Raw genomic sequence first — 21,003 nt, forward strand, 5'->3', positions numbered from 1 at the left:
CCAATCTCCACGCTCTGTTTCATCTGCAGGTTGCTTGTGGGAGCCCCACGGGCAGTAGCCCTGCCTCTGCAGAGAGCCAACAGAACCGGAGGTCTGTACAGCTGTGACATCACCTCTAGGGGACCTTGTACTCGCATTGAATTTGATAATGATGGTATGTTTGTTTTTGTTTTTTTTTTTTCTGGGAGAGAAGGGTTGATAGGAGCCTGGCACAAGTAGAAGGGAGGGATGGAGGAAGCTAGAGGAACAAAGGGAAAGATCGATCTTCCAGCCACTGACTTGCTCACCAAATGGCTGCAACCATCAGAGCGGTCCTAGGCTGGAATGAAGAGCCTGAAACTCCATTCAGGTATCTTACATGGCTGTCAGGAACCCGGACGTTTGGGGCATCGTTCACTGCCTATCCCAGGCACATTAGCAAGGAGCTGGATTGCAATTGGAGCAGCCAGAACTCCAACTGTCACCTCTATGGGAACCGCTTTCCATGACACCGGCCCTGATAGTACATGCTTCTACCCTCGTATTCCCTTGGCCAGTCTGCCTATGCTCCTTTGCACCCTGCTTGCCATTTGTGTGATGAAAGAAAGGGGGTTTGAGCATTTATTCTTGAAGAAAGGGCCTCTTAGCTGCATCAGCTTTGGCTGCTGGGTATTGGCCTGGAAAATACTTTCTCAGCCATACTGGGTTGGAATGTTTTGCCAGCATCCTTGCAATGCTGCTTCTTAAACTTTCTGGTGTGTTAATACTGCCCCCTAGTGTTGCACTGAGCTTCTATAAGAGGCTCTTAACTAAATTCATTGTCCTGTGTGTATATTGCAACTTGAAGTTCTCACTCGGTATCAAAACAGTTGAGAAAAAGGCTATAAATATCCCAAACCCCCTCCCTGCATCATGGATAAAGTTTGCCATCCTATTTCAGATGAAAATTTATTTTGTGAGGGTTCTGGGTGGCTGAGAGATGCCATGCTGTTATCCATGTCATGGCCATGTTCATATTCTTGTTCTAGTAGACAGAGTAGAACAGTTAGAAGCTCCACCTGAACTTAATTTGATATTTGAACTGATATTTTTTTTGATATTTTTTGCACATTCTTACTTCTTCATCTTTTGAAAAATATTTGTTGGTTGATTAGGAAAAATATGTTTTCTTTAACTTGCAAGCATACATAGACTCAAGAAAAAGAATAGGCAATGTAGAAACCCCTTCTGGTGTTTCTGTTCGCTTATTGTTTTGTAGCCTGTGGGAGGGGCTCACTGTGCATGTTCCCTGTGCTGCTTTCCACAGCTGACCCTTCCTCAGAAAGCAAGGAAGACCAGTGGATGGGAGTCACCGTTCAGAGTCAGGGGCCAGGCGGCAAGGTGGTGGTACGTATGTAGACACAGGGTCTTTCCCTTGATGTTGGAGCACCTGTCATGTGCTGGCACTGGCGTGACTGCAGCAAACAAAACAGAGGCTCCGCCCATGGGGAGTGTGCACTGTAGCCACGCTCTCTGCTTTAAAAGCAGAAAGTCATGCCAAGAAGAAACCAAAAGGTTGTTCTGTCCTGTGACTTCTGATCCACAGGAGCACTTCAAGAAGTTCATGAAGAAATGAGATTACCAGACAAGTTTACATTGGTGAACAATTTGAAATCCATGTATACTTTTTATCAGGATCACATGTTTCATGAACATTTAAAGGAAAGGTTGATTTATTTGTGTGAAAGTTAGACTCCCCCCCCCCCCTACACACACACGGATCTTTCATCTGCTGGATCACCGCCCAGGATTGGACCAGGCCAAAGCCAGGAGCTTCTTCCAGGTCTCCTATGTGGATGCAGGGACCTTGGGTTATCTTCTGCTGGTTTCCAGGCGTATTAGCAGGGAGCTGGAGCAGAAATAGGTCAGGCAAGAAGCAGCATGCATATGAGATGCTGGTATCACAGTTGGTGGCTTAACCCACTGTGTCATACTGCTGGCCCTGAGCGTGGGAAGGATATGGTACCCCAATTGGATATGCAGGCAGGGTGAGATCTTAGCATTAGCCTAGTCCCCGCCTCACAGGTGCATTCTGGGATGGTGAGCATGTCAAATCAGCAGTTAAACAGAGAGCATTACATTATGTTGCAAGAATTTCAGCCCGTCAATGAACTCTAATTAGGTCGTGGCACTTGGCTGTCCTGAATTCAGAAATCTCTTTCTGTGTCATCTAAGGGCTCCATCTCATGAGCCAGGAACTTTTCATCAGATGTTGCCTGTGACTATGGCCTCCACATGGTCACTGTTACTTTGAGAAACTGTTGAAATATGAAAGAATCCAGATGAGTCATAATTGGAAAATGATAACAGGTGAAATCTCTCCTAGGCCAGAAGAAGCATATTCTTCTGCTCCGCAAAAAGCAAATGCCGACGAGACTGTCCTTGCCTTGGGCATAACACCACCTGGCCTGGATACAAAGCTTTGGTGTGTCTTTTAGTGAACGTTCCTGTAAAGGTGGATGTGTGAGCCGGCCCAAAGTGTAGGCTAGATTGCCCTAGGAATTAGACATTTTGAAAAATGACTTTGTGGGGGCAGAGCAGGGTGTGCTGCTACTCCAACAGAAGAACTCACTAGGAGCTTTTTTGCCAGTATTCTCTTCCTGAGAGAAGCATGAGAGATAGGTAAAAGTGTCTGCCACAGAGCAGGACAACTTTAACTTGATAAAAGCAAAGACTTGACCTACCTCTCCTTTTTTGAAGAGGAATATGAAGCTTTCTTTTGGCTCGCAAGAGTAGGAAGACTTGGCCTTGGCATGCATGAGCAAGGAATATAATCAGGAGTTTGCTCCAAGAGTAAGGGGAGTGTGCACAGCCCGTGTGTGGTGGAAGAACACAAACGAGAGCAAGTGTGTGTGCCACGGCAGGGGGAGCAGAGACGGAGGCAATCACTTGAGGTCCGTGGCAGAAAGGAAAGCAAAAAACGGGAGTGGGCCTTCTGCGGGAAAGGCTTTTGTGAACAGTTTTAACCCCTTATTTGCATAGATTTCAAAATTATATGCACTAAAATGAACCTGTTAATTATCCACACACTTGGAGCTTTTCCATTAACTTGCCTTTGTGCTTGAAAGCGGTCATACATTTTTTTCTATGTTCTATATATGTGATAAAATGTTTTTCTATAGCATTTATTAAAGAACTTAGTAATAAATCTGTTTGAATTATTCCTAAAACTCGGTATGATCTTGACAAAAAAGAAAAAAGAAACCGAAACAGACTAAATATGACTTTTATCATAGGAACTTTGTAGCTTCTATAGCTGAATGAAAAAAATGAGAATGATCTTTGAATGAGTGTTGGGCAGTTAAAAGTGCTCTTGTTATTTATCTGAGCTTCTTCACACAGAAGTAGTAGCAGTGTCATAAAAGATGGAATTGTGGTGCCAAATGGCGGTGGGAGGACCTCTCACGGTGGAGTGGGAAGAGTTTCTGTCCATCAGAATCTGCTTGCTGTAATGATCTACACCAAGTTTTAAGAAAAATGGAAATTTTAGCAAACATTGACTTTTGATATTTACAAGAGCCATTATGGGAAAAGGACTATTTTAAGTCTTTCCAGCTTGTGTTCAGTGAGGGATAGTCATGCAAACCCTTGTAGAAATTATAGAGATTATTTCATCTGTTATGGCAGTGTAATTCTCTCCACCTTTGAAAAAGTGACTTAGGGAAATAACCTTGGAGCTTGGAGTATGAGTTAAGGCTGATCACAAGGAAATTGGGTGGGTACAAGGAGAATGTTTTCATTTCAGCTGGGTTTGCTTGAGCCCTATTCGAATAAGTCCATGATTTCTGCCTTCCAGAACATAATGACTCACTTCCCACTGATGTAGAGCTTTGGACAGCCACTAAAAGCCAATTAAGTTAAGAGAATAAAATAAGGAAATATCTCTCTTTGTGTATGTGACAGGTGAATTTGCAGATGAATTGCCTGCGGGTGCAGAGTGGCCTTCAATATTTGGATTGGAGCATTGAGTGGGATGAGACCCCAGTCCTAGTTTCGGCGTCTGATAATGATCCCTTCAGTGCCACTTCAGGGAAGATTAGCTGGTTTGGGATCCAGTCCAGGATGAGGATGTCATTTTTTGAGCATGCTGCTCAGAATTGGCTCATTATCATGGACAGCTTTATCCATTCGTGATTTTAAACAAACAAGGTTTCTAGACATGGGGTTACTTTGTTGCATCTGTTTGCAGACGTGTGCTCATCGATATGAAAAGCGGCAGCACGTTAACACAAAGCAGGAATCGCGAGACATCTTCGGGAGGTGTTACGTCCTGAGTCAGAACCTCAGGATCGAGGATGACATGGACGGAGGAGACTGGAGCTTCTGTGACGGCCGACTGAGGGGCCATGAAAAGTTTGGTTCATGCCAGCAAGGCGTAGCAGCTACTTTCACTAAAGACTTTCATTACATTGTGTTTGGCGCCCCAGGAACTTACAACTGGAAAGGTACCACATCATTTGTATTTATGGAATCGGGAGGTTAGAAGGTGTGTGGCATTGCTGTTGTATGTCTTAGTACGTTTTAAGGTAATTTGGGTTGTAAGGTAGGTTTAGTTGAAAGTGGGTAGGGAGTTCAAATTTCTGAACGACGTGATTTTTAAGAACAAATAATGAGTGCAGTGGATGTTTCTGTTTTGAGAACTGTCAGTACCTTGTTAATGTGGATAGGTAACTTGTTCTGGGAGGACTGTGCTAATTGTCAGGAGTCATCTTTGCTTTTATCTGCATCTGTTTCATGAAGCCAGTTTTCACTTAAAGTGTGAAAACATCTGCAGACAGGCTCCAGAATCTTCTGTACAGAGTGCATTGATGTGGCCATTTCTTTGTGCATTATCTTAGAAGCTCAGTTTTTGCTCATCAAGCAGGTAATGGACAGATTGAGGGGCTTCAGGGATGATCATTTCAAGTGATTTGAGGAAAAGTTGATTCATGGTATTTTAAATGGTGACTGATGTGGGTGAAGGGACACGTTAGGAGGAAGGAGACCCACACTCTCGGGCCGCATGGATGCTCCTGTGTGTCCCTCTTCCCTTGTATCTGAAGAAATTCAGCAAGTTTGGAACACTGTGCTAGATCACAAAGGGCAATCAGCCAAGTCTATGCTGTGATGAAGAGAAAAGCATCTGATTTGGAAAGAAGATCTTTATTGCTGATTGAGAAAACTTTGAAATAAATCCTATCACATTTATGGGAGTCAGGAAGAACCGCAGACTTTGGTTAATGAAAAGGGGAAATTTTTTCTTAGTTTTAATTTCCCTTGACAGCAGTTCTTGGCACCACACCTTTCCCTGCTTGATGACCGTGGTGACCACCACCAGGAATAAATTTCTTTCTAGTCCACCCCACCCCCATATTGAGGAGACTCAGGTTATTTTGACCTAATCAAAACAACAATGAATTCAGAGATTGTTTTATTGTAGCAAGCAGAATTGCCAGGTAAAGTATAAATACCACTCACCCTTTACGCTGACTGTAACTCATAGGGAGCTGTGTCTTATCTACTTATATATCCTAAGCCACTTTACCATTTTAAAAAGAATCATTCAGTGATTTTATCTTTTTAATTATTAATTATAAGATCTATAACAAGAAAATTTTGTATAAATTATTTAAAGAAAAAATATGCTAATTTTTTAAAAATGGGATTTCTCCATTCTCCAATTCCCACCCCCAATTGATTTTCCCCATATTGTTACAGTAGTCCTTCATAAGGAGTTATAATTCCATCAGTCTGTTATTTAAAACTCTACAGAATTGTATTTAAATTGATACTGTAAAGGCAGAGAGACCAGAGAAGGATCTTCATCCACTGGTTCAGTTCCCAAATGCCTGCAACAGCTGAAGCCGAGAGCCCTGAACTCCATTCAGGTCTTTGACATGGGTAGTATAGATTCCCAAGCACCTGAGCTGTGACTCGTGCCTGCCTCCCCGAGTCTGCATTAACAGGAAGCCGGTCTATAAAGCAGAGCTGGAACTTGGACTGGGCCCTGCTTTGTGGAAGGCAGGCATCCCCAGCAGCAGTTTTACTGCTGCACCAAGCACCTACCTCAGTGTAGTCATTTCAATTCTGTATTGCAGGAAAAGGCAACATTGATCTAGGACTGCAGGAAACATCAAATTTAGGAATATAGCGCCCAGCACAATAGCTCAATGGCTCTTGAGCTTGCAAGTACCTGGATCTCATATGGTCCCTGGTTTATGTCCTAGATGCTCCATTTCCCGTGCAGTTCCCTGCTTGTGACCTGAGAAAGCAGTATAGGATGGCTCAAAGCCTTGGGATCTTGTGCCTGCACGTGAGACCCAGAAGAAGTTCCTACCTCCTGGCTTCAGATTGGCTCAACTCTGGCCATTACACCCATTTGGGGAGTGAACCAGTGGGTGGAAGATCTTTCTGTCTCTCCCTTCTATAAATCTGATCTACTTTTAAAAAAATGTTAAAACTTAAGCTTATAATGAGTTCATGTCATTTGTCATTAAAAAACTAGTATTCTGTAGATTTTTGTCTGCTAGGCATTTCATTTTCCATGACATTATAAACATAGTTCCTGAAAAATGCATGTTTTTTTAATTACAAGAATAACTTTGTTTCACATAAAAATTTTTATGAACATGTTTCATCACCTGAAAATTTTCTCTTAAGTTTTTTCTTCCTCTCACTTCTCCTCCTGAGTTCAGTGATAACATTGTAGGAGGGTGTTTATCGGGAACCATTTATTTTATTTTATTTCATCTTCACTTTTTTTTTCTTGTTGTTGTTTGTGCCATTTCATTCCTTTAGGCATTGTTCGTGTAGAGCAAAAGAATAATACTTTTTTTGACATGAACATCTTTGAAGATGGGCCTTATGAAGTTGGTGGTGAGACTGACCATGATGAAAGTCTGGTTCCTGTCCCTGCTAACAGTTACTTAGGTACGAATGAGCACAGACTGCCTGCCCAGTGCTGCAGACCCTTTGGGTGGCTGCCCCCCTCCCTCCATGCCCACAGGCCCCTGGACGTCAAGGCTGAGAAGAAGCCAGGGCAGGGACGCCAGGGGCCTGTGGCTGCACCTGTTGGACCTCGATGAGCCTTGGAGATTCCCTGGGACCCCATCCAAGGCGAAGCAATCTGCTGTTGCCTAAAATCATCCACACTCTTACTTGGAAGTCCATGGGCGCCTGAGACGACCATCCATACAACCATGATTTGCGGATGGCTGTGCTGCCTGCCCTCTCCAAGCGTGCCTCTTCGCTTGTGCTGTTCTTAACAGCTCCATTTATAAAGTTATGCTTGGTGACCGGACAGGACCTCTAGGTCCTCCCTCTTCCTTTGCCATCCTCCATGGGGTGGCCCTGCTGCTGGCCGAGGGCGCAGGTCTGGTGGCTGAGGCTGAGCCGGATTGCTCACGTGGCTTGGGGGATGCCCAGATTGTGTCTAAGTGCCAATTCTTTAACTCCGGAGGCTTGTTTGCATTACTAATAGGGTCCTAAATTATTCATGTGCATTATGGTAATTACACAAAGGCTTTTAAAAGCTTTAATTCTTGGTATGAGTTGACATAAAGAATAATTACTGTGCATTTCTTGGAAAATTGTAAAAAAAAATCTTCTAAAGCTATTTTTTAAAAAAGCAAGGAGAAAGATATCCATACGTGAGAGATATTACTGGAATAATGGTGAGTAAAAGAAGGAAAAATAGTTATCTATGTGTGACTAATTCCAAACCATGGGCTCGTAGTAAACATATACTGAGAAGTTGTTCAAATTGTATAAATATCTATAATTCTTCATTTAAAAAAATTAAATTGATAAAACTTGTTCATATACCCTCATCTCTCCAAAAATAAAAATACAGCTTGAGAGTATAGGAAAAAAAAATTAGATTGACTCTTGACTTGTTACACCTGCTGTGTGCTCTGAGTCAGGGACTATGTAGTCAGTCCTCTTTGTATTTGCAAGACTGAAAATACTGTTAGTGTTCTTTTTTGTAAAAAGCTGATGCTTATCACTGTGACTCAGGCAGCTTTATTTCCTAGTCCAGGATGACACTGTCATCCTGCAGGCAAGGATAGAAATGCTCATGGGGCTGCTAAGGTGAGGGGGAGCGGTGGGCTGTGTGAGTGGTGTGGTGACAGGCCTGCTGGGCCTTGCAGGCCACGAAGGGTTGTGCAGGGGAGAGCGCTCCTAGTCTCCAGCATTTAACCTGAGCTTTCTGAGTAAGCATGAGCAAGAAACCAGTGTTGGAATATATGTTCATCGACCTCTCTCTTTCCTTCAAAGTGTTATTTAGCGATCACGTGTGAGGATTAGTATATAATTGTTCTGGCTAAGAAACCAACACTTAGCTCTCTCAGATAGGTGCCTGTGGATTTTATGATCGTAGTTGCCATCGGCATATGTGAAAATACAAGGTGTTTTCAGTTTCGCTACTTTGAGAATGAATTTCCATGAAAAGTAGAAGTGGGAGAAAGAAATCCACTTTGTTGTGTGCCACTGTGCCTGGCTGTACTGTGTGTGAGGCTGTCATTTCCAGAGAGCAGTGGGTCTGGGGCTGGATGAGATCAGCGGCCTGAAGGATGGCAGCGAGCAGAGCAGCCCGCCGGCGGCGCTTGCGGCCTCGGCATCCCCCGGAGAGCACGGCTGCTGGGCTTCTCACCAAGCATAATTATTTTTTCTCCCGTCTCTTCCATCCCGTGCATGCGTGCAGGCCTGCTGTTTCTGACCAGCGTTTCCTCTACCGATCCTGATCAGTTTGTTTATAAAACACGGCCTCCCAGGAAGCAACCTGACACATCCCCTGATGTGATGATGAATAGCTACCTAGGTTTGTGACCTCTGAGGTGACAAATAAATTGTCTTGGTCATGGTCATTTAGAAAATTTTTTTTTTATCCATACAGAGCATAAATCTTTTTATTTTCTATTTCGTTTCAAGTGAAGCACGCACAGAAGGCATGCCAGGGTGGAGGCCCTGCCGCCAGATGGGTGGCAGAGCTGCTGTCGGCTGTCTCGCCCTGCTCTGAATGCGTGGCTCATCCGATTTCTCAGCTCGCTTCACAGGCTGAGAACTGCAACAGTAGCGGTGATGCTTTCCAAACCCAAAGCACCCAGGGGAAGCGGGTGAGCCCCTGTGCTTGGCGTCTGCCCTGCCTTTCTATGGGAAGATATTACTTGACCAATTTTGAGAAGGGGATTTCTGTTTGCTTCCCGCCGAGCCTCAGGCTCTGAGATCTGGCTGGCTACCTGGGTGCTCGTAACGTCTTCTGCCCTCTCAGCAAGCATGTGGTTGGTCTCAGCCACAGCTGAGTCACCTCTATTGTTTGTACCAGGTTCTCAGTCACCGTGTGTCTCAGCCATAGTGTGGTGTGCATGTTTGTGTCGCAAAGTTCATCCAAAATCATGAGATGCCATTCATGGTGATATTGATGATGTTAGCATTTGTGCTTGCCTGATTACCCAATAGACCAAGGAACAAGGGAGTCATTGATGTAAAAACACTGCTCATTCCATTGTAGCCAAGCCCTGTGGCAGACACACCACTGTGCAGCATGGCCAGCTTGTCTTCTCCCTAGCTGTGATGTAATGCCCCCAAGATAATTCAATATCTAGCCTGATTCTTCTTTACTGTCATTTTAGTGTCAAAATGGGGTCTGAATTGATTCTTAAAATGCATGATTCATAATTCAAATCATACATGCTCAGCAGCATAGACAGAAATTCAACATCATAACATCTGTAGAAAGCAAGGAAGGAGCCCCACGGTAACTCTGTCTTTGTGTCAGAGCTCTTAGCTGTGGGTGAAAGAAAAGGGAATGAAGGGATTACGATATGGAACCTCATGAACCATAGGACTGATGTAAAAGGCTGTATTTTCTTTTCTAGGATTTTCTTTGGACTCAGGGAAAGCTATTGTTTCCAAAGATGAGCTTACTTTTGTATCTGGAGCTCCAAGAGCCAATCACAGTGGAGCTGTGGTTTTGCTGAAAAGAGATATGAAGTCTGCACACCTCCTCCCTGAGTACATATTTGATGGGGAAGGGCTGGCTTCTTCATTTGGCTATGACGTGGCTGTGGTGGACCTCAACAAGGATGGGTAAGAATGCTGGAGTAGATCTCACTGAGGATTGGTGTGGCTTTGACCGGCTGCCATAGGGCTCAAGATGGGCCATTTCATGAGGTTGGGGGTTCCCAGAATATATTGGTTATATATGAATATATCTATATATAAAACGTCTCCATGGTTTGTGTGATGGTCATTGCCCTCCTTAGAATGTGAGACTACATTGGTTTTATTTTTAAAGATTTATTTCCTTATTTAAAAGCCACAGTTTATAGGAGGGGGGATGGTGTGACAGAGAGATATATCTTCCATTTACTGGTTCATTCCCCAAATGCCTGCAATATCCAGGGTTGGACCATGTGAAACCAGAACTCAGTTCAGCTCTCTCACGTGAGTCTCAGGGACCCAAGTAATGGAGTCCTTTAACTGCTCAGTAGCAGGCGGCTGGAGTTGGAAGTGGAGTCGGACACTAAAACCTGGGCACTTCAGTACAGGAAATAAGCACCCCATGTGGCACCCTAACCACTGTGCCAAATATCTGCTCCTGGTCTTTGGTTTCTTAAGGGGCAGCTGGAGCACCAGAAATGTCCTGTTGACCATAAGGATTGGTGACCAGGTCAGAATGTATTTCTGTGGCCACTGCTGCCAGCTGAGGTAGATTAGAGTGAGGGGATCTTCACTGGGGGTCCTGCTGCACAGTGGTTCCAGCTTGAGGAGTTAACTTTGAGTTCTTACTCTCAATGTTTTCCTTGGGATATTTATTACAGGCTACCTTGATTTTTTTGTCTTTTCTATATCTGTTTGTGTCCTTAATACCTGAGCTGGTTTGTATTCTCCCTTAGCTTGCTGGCATTTTTAGCAGATGATTCACTTTTGATTGCCCTTTTGTTGGATCTTCAGGTGGCAAGATATAGTCATTGGTGCTCCACAGTATTTTGATAGAGATGGAGAGGTTGGAGGAGCAGTATATGTCTACATTAACCAGCAAGGCAGATGGAATAACGTCAAGCCAATTCGTCTTAATGGGACCAAAGACTCTATGTTTGGCATTGCAGTCAAAAATATCGGAGATATTAATCAGGATGGCTACCCAGGTGGGTAAAATGGTCCTGGCTTCCAGATAGGGTTTTTGATTGTTACAGTAATGAGTGCTTCCTGTCTTTTTTTAAAAACATTGGAATAGTTTCAAAATGTAACGTTTATGAAACTGTGCTGTTGCCAACAGATATTGCAGTTGGAGCTCCCTATGATGATATGGGGAAGGTTTTTATCTATCACGGGTCTGCAAGTGGAATAAATACCAAACCAACACAGGTAATTCATCACCTTGTTTCTATAACTTGTCTCAGTTTTTAAGCTTTGTAAAAGGATATTTATGTGTAAGTGAATTTTCTTACTAATGTTTTATTTGTAAGCCTCCAAGTATGAATTTTGCTTTTGTAAAAAAAAAAAAAAACGCATTGCTGGAAAACAACTTTGAAGCAGATGTTTAATTGCACTGAGTTGCTTGTGTTAATTGCAAAATCTCTTGGATAAATGAGAAATAAAAAAAAAGTTAAAGGACAAGTTTGTCTTACCCTGAAAGGGTATGTGTGGGTAATTCCAAAAGCTCAGGGAAAACAAGATTTTCAAAGGTAACTTGATTTTAGTGCGTAAAGACCCAGCCTTTCTTTTTTATTATTATTTTTATTTTTGATGATTTTTATGTAGTTGATCAGGGTGGGAAGGATCGAAGGTTAGGGGAAAGTAAGTGAGAGCATTGCTTCCACTTTTTCTTCCCCGTTTCTGGGGGAAGGTGGGAGATAAGGGGAGAAGCCACACTCAGCCTCCCAGATGCCTCAGCACCCAGGGGTGGGAATGGCCATCTGATATCATCCCAGGGTTCCCAGTGTGGAGCTTGCTGCAAACGTTCTGCCTCAGTGGTTTTGATAGTTCTGAAATGCTGTCAATCTCACTGATCCAAGGATGAGAAAATCCTTCCAAGTTCCCTTGGTTGTCATAGTCCACCTTAGGTTCTCCATAGTCAACACTTGGCTGGAGTAGTTGTCCAGTTTGTTCTGCCCTCCTTCCTTTGCTATGGTACCAGGTGTCCTCCACAGGCTCCACAGTGGACTGCCATATTTTCCACGTGTATCTGGGCATGCCATTCAATGCTGTCTAGATCATTAAGGAGGCGCAGTTCTGACACATGCACTCTACAGTCAGTCTACTGATCCTGCCATTCTCCCCTGGTCGGAATTTTGAATCCAGCAGTTCAGTTGGGGGAATACGCCAGGGGACCTTATTTGAGGTGGTTCCAGACCTGACCCTTGTGTGTGCTTGCCAGTGTGGTGTCTGGCTCAGTCTGTCACCCACATCAAACCTGCACACATACTGTTAGTTGCAATCGTTGAGTCAGTTCTGTCTCCAGTCCCATTTCTTTTCTTCTTTTTTTTTTTATTTTGGACAATCTTTACATAATTAATTATGGTAAAAAGGTTCAAGGGCTACAGGGAAGTGGGTAAGACTATTATTTCCATATTGTTTCCTTCATGTATCTGAGGTAAAGGGGATTATTGAGGGAGAGGCCCCACCCAGTTTCCCACCAACCCCAAGTCCCGGATGTGGGGCATGCTCTGAGATACCTGCTTAAGTGGTTTTGATAGTTCACCAGTCATGAATCGTTGCCAGTCTCGCCACACCAAGCATGATGAGGTCGTTGAATCTACTGGTTGACACAGTCTATCATAGAGACTCCATTTGCCCAGTATTTCGCTGCCAGCATATAGCTGAGGTGGTTGATTGACTTGTTCTTTCTTTTTTCTTTTCTTGGCTAGGGTTCTGAGTCTGCCATTTCAATTGGGGAGATCCCCAAAGAAACTTTGAGTTATTCCCAGACCAGATTCTTGTTTGTTCTAGCAAGCACAGGGCCCAGCACAGTCCATCACCACGATCAGCTGGTGGTTGCAATTGCTGGGTTGTTTCTGTTTTCAGTCCCAACTTGCACTGGAACCAATGTTGCAGTCCAGCCTGGTTCTGCCCAACACATGCTCGGCTCTCACATAGACCAGTGGGAGCTGCAGCCTAGTCGGAGCGACCCACAGTAACCCCCACCAGACCCGCCCCCTACCCTGGTTTGCCAGTATGTGTAGCAGACTAGTCCAATCTGTCCCACATCCCATTTGGCTCTCGTACATTTCAATGGGTATTGAAGCTTAGATCCATCTAACCAGCTCAACTATCCAGCCCTCACGGATGTTGTTGAGTGCCTCTCTGTCTAGCCACCCCAGCCCCCATCCTAGTTTTCATGCCGTCCCGCAGGAGTAGTAACCTAAGAGGGAGGAGCCCATTATTTCCCTCCCAGGTCTGTCTCAATCCTGGTTTATGCACTCTTCGGGTGGTTCTGTTGCAGGGTGCGAGCAAGATCATACCAGACATGTCTAAGGCTTATTAAGGAGTCTTTATTAACCAAGCTTGGTGATAATAGAGCACAATAGCAAATCACACGTCCATACATCAACCCAACCAATCATAATCCAACCAATCATAATCCCAAAAAGAAACAAATGGTCATCATCCTTAAGTCCATCCATTAAGCTGAAGACCTATGTCCCAGCTTCCCCAGCAATATAAGTTATCCTAAGAGACATACAGCGAATAACCTGGACACACTTACAAAGCTGCAGACATTCACCTTTCCCTGACTTCTCTGCCCACATTCTACTACTGCTTGGCCTCACCCCTCTTGGAACTCCAGATAGTACACAAAGCAGAAACATTATTATAACCATTGCATCTTCTAAGCAGTACACAGGGACCATGCTCAGGGGATTACCTGTTCAGGGTCAGCCAAGAGTCGAGGTGCTAGCATAATGGAAGCACCTGGCCAGAAAGAGAGAGAGAGAGCCCCTGCTTCATGGGCCTTTTAAAGGGGCCTGTGAGGGGAGTGGTTACATGACAACAATACCGTCCCCTCTCAGTTGATAGATGAGTCACAGGTGGGCAGGAGCGAATACCTAAGTGTTGTGGGCTAAGGAGTTGATTAGTGCTCGTTGGGATGGGCAGGAACAGGAACTGGGCTTGTAGCTAAAACATCTGGACTAATTGGACTTCCAATATCCTGGCTAATTTAGGATGTGGGGGGAAGTGGTTGAGGATGGAATTAACATTCCATTGCTGTTAGGACTCACCTTCAGGACAGAGGGTAGAGAACACAGCCAAATTTCATTTGCCCACTGTCAATGGGTGCTGGCTATCACTGGCTGCACCCCATAACAGTTCTGTGGTTTGACTTGACAGAGTTAGCCCCCAGTGCCAGCTTCTGGCAGCTGATGTCCAGCCCTATTTCTTATGCAAACAAATGGGTACTGTGGCCCAGACCAATCCAGCTTGTACTCAACCCCAGTACCCATAAGTGTTGGAGGGTTCTATAAGACTCAGCCTTTCTAATTTGAAGGTAAGGATGGAATGTACTGCCTTCAAGATTGTTTAACTGGAGCTGCGTATGGAGAGATCCCATGTGTTCTAGGCGGAAAATCCATGAACTTTCTCAAGTCCCCTCATCTTTGCCTTAGTAGTATAGTAAGTAGAGATGTTAACTGGACAAACGTGGAGAATTCAGATCCCAAATTTTTCAGTAGCTGTTGAGAAAAATAAGAATCGGGGGAGTTTGGTTTGAAATATCCTGGTTAACTCATCAAAAAATGGCTCTTCTACCTTTCCAGATACTGTGTCAATTGGATGAAATAAATGTCTGAAATGTTAGGTCTTATGTATTTTATAATTTAATGTAATTTGCTTATGTATAATTTCAAACTTCAGCTAAAAGGGAACTTGTGTATCTTGTTCAAAACAGACAAGAGGCTCATTTTGGTATCTCTGTGCCCATTCTGATGCATTGTTTGTTTCAGATTCTTGAGGGTACATCACCTTATTTTGGATATTCGATTGCTGGAAATATGGACCTTGATAGAAATTCCTACCCTGATGTTGCTGTTGGTTCCCTCTCAGATACTGTAACTATTTTCAGGTGTGTTGTTTCTGCCTTATGCATGTGCAGTTATCAGATTACCTTGATATTTTGACCTTTTGGATTGAAATTTGTAACATCTGCATTTCAAAGGCCAAGGCATAGTTATTTTGAAAACACTCATTTTCTTTTGAGGATAATATTACAGTGTAAAACACGTGTTTTAAACATATTTTTACTTTTTCCTTGAGAGACAGTGAGATCCTCTGTTTCCTTGTTCGCTTCCAAAATGCCCACAATAGCTGGGGCTAGGCCAGATGGAAGCCAGCAGCTTGGAACTCAGTCTGAGTATCCCACAAGGGTGGCAACGACCCAAGGACTTGAACCATCGTCATGTGTTCCTCCCCTGGGTGTACATTGTCAGGATTCTGGATTGAAAGCAGAGTAGCCAATACCTCAGTCAGGCACTTGGAGCCACATATGGGATGTGGGTATCACAAGTCGTCATTTAACTGCTGTGCCACATACCTGCCCTGGGTGATTTTTTTCTTACCTGGCTTTGTAGCCATTTTGTAAAGAATATGTTAAATAAATGAACGGTAACATAAGTAACATATATGAAACTATTTCCCATGAGTGCTTGACACCATCATGGCCCGGTAGTCTTCCAGAACGCTTCTGGAGAGATTATTTGTTATGTGATAGTAAGTGATGAAAGTCACACACATAAAGGAACAGTTGTTGAAGTGACAAAATCCATGAAAGCCATCCCATTTTAAAAACAAACATAAAAACAAAACTACAGGGATATGGATGTGATCTGAGGAAGCACCGAAGCGGATGAGCCCAAGTCTGTGACGTGGAGAGGAAGGGAGGAAGGAGCTCAGGAAAGCATGGATGCCGCCTCATGCCCATGTCCCGGACTGTTGCTATGCTGTATGTACTTCTGGCTAAGGGGTGCACACGGTGAGCTGTCAGGTGGTTATAAAACACTGTCTTTACATGCATGCTTCTCTGCTGACAGAGTCATCAACTTTAATGCAATTGAACATTTTTAAAAGGTGGAGGAGATCATAACAGTAGCAGGAATGTCCATCAAAAAGCAATTTGCAGTTGTAGTTCTAGTTTGAGACCTAACCTGCGACTATTAAAAACTTTGACTTCCTATTCTGAAATCTGGTTCCCCAAGTTTCTCTTCAGTAGATGACTGGCCTGTTTTTTTGTGTTGTTTTTGTTTTTAAAAGATTTATTTTATTTGAAAGGCAGAGATAGAGAAAGGGCATGAGGGAGAGATTAAGGTTGAGATCTTTCATCTGCTGGTTCACTCCCCAAATATCCACCATGACTGGGCCTGGCTGAAGCCAGGGAAGGAGCCTGGAATTTCACTCGCGTCTCCTACCGGAGCAGCAGGGATCCAAGTACTTGGATCGTCATCCACTGCTTTCCCAGATTGACAGGAAGCTGGATTAGAATTGGAATACATTGGGATATGAACTGATCCCCATATGGGATGCCAGTATTACTGATAGAGGCTTTAACTGCTGTGCCCCAATGCCAGCCCATATGATCTGCCTTCAACCAGTTGAATGTATGTCCATGTGTAATTGACATTTTGATACCCTCTGTTGATAGTGCCTTTATTTCCTCTTGTAATAAGTGGGTAAACTGTGAACCCAGTAAACTTCTTCCTGCTTTCCTCACAGATATTACAAAAGTGAATTTCAACATCCTTTGATAACAAGAGGAGAATGTGTCTCCTCATGTTAAAGCTGAGGAAACTGGTGTGGGCTTGGCTGGGCTTTCAGGCTGGGTTTGGAGAAAACAAGATGCAGGACCCAAACCTCCCCACTTTAATCCTGGACATTTCTCCCACAAAATCCTCCTAGAACTACAGGACACCTATTGGACAAATAGCAGTTATACGTGAGGCAGGGAAGACCATGAGATTGGCTTTATGTATTAACACTTTTTTTCATGATTCGCATATTCTATAAGCTAAAAATTTTGTGTTTAAAAAATAAGGTAGACAGAAATGTCAAATGGAATTCATGACACTCACTAAAGCATTAATACTATGGTACTTGAAATACTGCGTCTGTGACAACTGATCGTAAAACACTTGTGAGACCTGGGCATTGTGGTATGGCAGGTTAGGCCATGGCTTGGGCTATGGCATGAGTGCCAGTTCAAATCTCAGTTACTGCATTTCTGATCTAGCTCCCTGTTAACCAGCCTGGGAAGCAGCAGATGGTAGTTCGTGTACATATAGTTCCTAGCTCCTACATGGGAGACCTGGGTGGAGTTTCTGGATCCTGGCTTCACCCTGGTCCAGTGCCAGCAGTTGAGGCTATTTGGGGAATGAACCAGCAGATGAAGCATCTCTTTTTCTCTACATTTCAAACAAATTAAAAAAAAATGTTTTAAAGATCCTACTGAATGTTAAATATATGCATGCTCTTAAAACTCAAGTATCTGCAAAGGATCTTAAGAATGTTTTGTAAAGTGCTTATGAAAAAACTATGTGTAGAGTTTAAGATCTTGTACCAAAACATGCTTTGAATTTTCCGTGAAAGTTCATTTCCCATGAACCTTCACACTAACCTTGTATGTAGTTAGTATCTTTGGAAGTGGCAGCTGGTTAACTATAATGCCAAAGTAGAAAGATAAGCAGTGGAGCTGGCGGAACATGGCGAGCCGTGCCCTTCACCACAAAGAAACTTGTGGCCTCCAGCTTATGAGCACATCTATTTTGCAAGTTTGGACTAGCTGTTTGGCATTTGCAGTGCATATTCCTACAAAAACACTATTCTCCCACATGGTTGGGCTTCCCCCAAGCCTCCCAAAGGCAGCCTAACTGAATCTGCATGGTAGCCATTGCCTCCATTCTGAATTCTGACCTGGGAGTGATGGAGCTAAGCGGTGAGAGATCTCCCCAGCCCTCCCCCACCTCCTCACCTGCACACTAGCACAGGTCAGGCTGTCAGCCCCCTGCCAGCCTTTGGCTACAGAATCCAGGGAGAATTCTGCAAGGAAAGAAAAGGGGTTTTTGTGGAGTAAGCAGGGCTAAAGGTGTGAGATTCCTGCTGCTTGAATATGTATAGAATTGGGGTAGCCAGAATGTGGGTGGGAAAGGTTAAAGGGTTCAAGTTTTAGATACATTGTGAGGATGGAAAAGCTGTAGTATATTCTGGTGCAGGGGGACAAATATTTTTACTGGGGGAAGGGAGGTTGCCCGGGACTGTCCATAGTGTTGTTCACATACATGTAGACACCCTGACAGTGAACATCCCAGGAGTGAGGTTTGTTTTGGGTGTAACTCTTTTGGGGAGTGTATTTTGGCAAGATTACTCTTATTTTTAAAATACAAAATTGTTTGGCTCAGAAATGCTGTTAGGAATTTATCCTACCTGAAGTGTGTACATACATGTAGAGGTAGTTGTCAGAGCAGAAATTCCAGCATGAATTTGCTCATTCAGGGGTTGGTGAAATAAAGGATGCTCCACTGATAATACTGCAGCATCAACTGCCACAAAACACGCTAGATCTGTGTCCATAGATAGGAGAGGACCTCTGAAATACTGATCCGCGGGCCCAGCGCAATAGTGTCGCGGTTAAAGTCCTTGCCTTGAATGCGCCAGGATCCCATATGGGTGCCGGTTAGTGTGGCTCAACAGGCTAATTCACTGCCTGCTAGCACTGACATTCCATATGGTTGCTGGTTCCTGTCTAGACTGCTCAACTTCTGATTGAGTTCCCTGTGTGGCCTGGGAAAGCAGTGGAGGATAACCCAAGTCCTTGGGTCACTCATGTGGAAGACCCAGAGGAGGCTCCTGGCTCCTGGCTTTAGATTGGCTCAGCTCCAGCCATTATAGCCATCTGGGAAGTCAGCCAGCAGTTGGAAGATTTTTTCTTTGTCACGGCTTTCTGTTAATCTGCCTTTTGAATAAAAATAAATGAACCTTTAAAACACACACACATGCATACACATATAAGTTTTACATAAATGTAAAATGTACATGCTCTGCATCTTACTTCGTAAATTTATAATTGATTGAGCCTGGCATGGTGGCCTAGTGGCTAATGTCCTCAGCTTGCATGCGCTAGGATCCCATATGGACACCGGTTCATGTCCTGGTAGCCCCACTTCCCATCCAGCTCCCTGCTGTGGCCTGGGAAAGCAGTTGAGGACGGCCCAAATCCTTGGGACCCTGCACCCATGTGGAGACCTACAAAAAGCTCCTGGCTCCTGGCTTTGGATCAGCTCAGCTCTGGCTGTTGCGGCCACTTATGGTGTGAATCAGTGGGCAAAAGATCTTCCTCTCTTTCTCTCCTCCTCTGTATCTCTGACTTTCCAATAAAAATAAATAAGTAGTTTTCAAAATTATAATTGATTAAGCACAGTACAGTTCTGAATAAATCTTGTCTACTTCTATACGTGTCTATGCATTAACAGCTACTCGCTTTTAGCCATGATAGAGATGGAGGCGGATCACACGGGTATGGCTCTGCTGCCCCACCCTGTGGTTTTGAAGATGTCTGATGCAGCCATGGCCAAGTCTCTGGTAGGAAAATGTCTCCCTTCCTGGGTAACATAAGGCTGAGTTTCCTTCTACTCCTTTGTTTTCAGATCTCGGCCAGTGATTAATATTCAGAAAACTGTCACCGTGACTCCTAGCAGGATTGACCTTCGCCAGAAGATGTCAGCATCATGTGGGGCGCCCAGCGGGATATGGTGAGGGTTGCTATGTGTCTCTGGTACCTCCTCTGCCACTGAGATGACTGTGGCCCTGGGGGAAGATGGGAGGTGGGGTACTGGGCCAAGGGTGGGGAATCTGCCCTGTACATACAGAACATCTTCCTCATCCACGGACAGTGGGCATATCTCATGGTCAGGGAACGTATCTGTTTTTTTCATTGCAAGAAAGCATCTTTTAAGAAACACACGTTTGATTTTTCTTACAGCCTCAAGGTTAAAGCCTGTTTTGAGTACACTGCCAAGCCCACCAGTTATAATCCATCCATAAGTAAGTACTTTTAGAAATATCCTTTTTCCCCCCCTCTCTGCCAGGTTGTAAGTGATCCATAAATCACAGAAAAATGAAACTGCAGTGGCCCAAAACAGGCCCGTCAATTCTGGTCTGAGGAGTTGAGCACATGTGCTGTCTGCTGACTGATCTGGAAGGCCACTGTTTTTGGCTGAAGGTTTTTAACTTATGCTGTAGCTCCCTCAGGTGGCCTGATGGAAATTCAGCTTTAAAAAAAAAAATTAGCAATAGGAAGGAAAGGACAGTATACTTGGGAAAACATCACTAGGTGGTGAAATACATATTGCCAAAAAATTGGTCGAGGAACAAAGGCAGCAGGGAAATCTGTTGCTCTGTGGGCAGTTAAAATACTGGAAAGGAGCTCAACATGCTTGTATTCGTGTGCAAACATATGCTTTCAGTTAATGCGACTTTGGTCATTTTGTCCAGCAATTGTGGGCACACTTGAAGCTGAAAAAGAGAGAAGAAAACTGGGGCTGTCCTCACGAGTTCAGTTTCGAAACCCAGGCTCTGAGCCCAAATACACTCAAGAACTGACCTTAAACAGACAGAAGCAGAGAATGTGCATGGAGGAGACCCTCTGGCTGCAGGTGAGGCCTGGGCTGGCACCATCACATGACTTGGGCTGGTGGTGACTTGTTAAGATGGCTGAAGGTTATTTGAATGTTGCATTAGTCAATACCAAAGCATTGTCCCGGATCTCCCCGTTGCAATTCACACCGTGCTTAACTGTCCCTATATGCTTCCCAGGATAATATTCGAGATAAACTGCGCCCCATCCCGATCGCGGCCTCCGTGGAGATACAGGAGCCGAGCTCTCGTAGGCGAGTGAATTCACTTCCAGAAGTCCTTCCCATTCTGAATTCCAATGAACCCAAGATGGTCCAAACCGATGTAAGTGTGACTTTTGTTTTCCACAGTTTTTGCCCTGTTCTGATGGTCAATTCAGATATCTGT

At 44.1% G+C, this 21,003-nt stretch overlaps 1 protein-coding gene across 3 annotated transcripts in view; it reads left to right on the forward strand.

The window, feature by feature from the left end:
• Positions 1 to 21,003, forward strand: part of ITGA6 (integrin subunit alpha 6) — an 82,236-nt gene that overhangs the window by 39,245 nt on the left and 21,988 nt on the right. For 2 of the 3 annotated variants that reach the window (XM_004577059.3, XM_004577060.2), the window contains exons 2-13: positions 30 to 154; positions 1,286 to 1,365; positions 4,208 to 4,463; positions 6,796 to 6,927; positions 9,876 to 10,086; positions 10,954 to 11,147; positions 11,279 to 11,367; positions 14,943 to 15,061; positions 19,629 to 19,733; positions 19,964 to 20,025; positions 20,476 to 20,636; positions 20,797 to 20,940. In XM_004577059.3, coding sequence (XP_004577116.1) covers positions 30 to 154; positions 1,286 to 1,365; positions 4,208 to 4,463; positions 6,796 to 6,927; positions 9,876 to 10,086; positions 10,954 to 11,147; positions 11,279 to 11,367; positions 14,943 to 15,061; positions 19,629 to 19,733; positions 19,964 to 20,025; positions 20,476 to 20,636; positions 20,797 to 20,940 — 1,678 coding nt within the window. Of the gene's footprint in view, positions 1 to 29; positions 155 to 1,285; positions 1,366 to 4,207; positions 4,464 to 6,795; positions 6,928 to 8,701; positions 8,819 to 9,875; positions 10,087 to 10,953; positions 11,148 to 11,278; positions 11,368 to 14,942; positions 15,062 to 19,628; positions 19,734 to 19,963; positions 20,026 to 20,475; positions 20,637 to 20,796; positions 20,941 to 21,003 lie in introns of all 3 variants that reach the window. The other variant, XM_004577058.2, reaches the window with a different exon arrangement.

Source organism: Ochotona princeps, chromosome 5, assembly GCF_030435755.1.
Source record: "Ochotona princeps isolate mOchPri1 chromosome 5, mOchPri1.hap1, whole genome shotgun sequence".
Taxonomy (NCBI): domain Eukaryota; kingdom Metazoa; phylum Chordata; class Mammalia; order Lagomorpha; family Ochotonidae; genus Ochotona; species Ochotona princeps.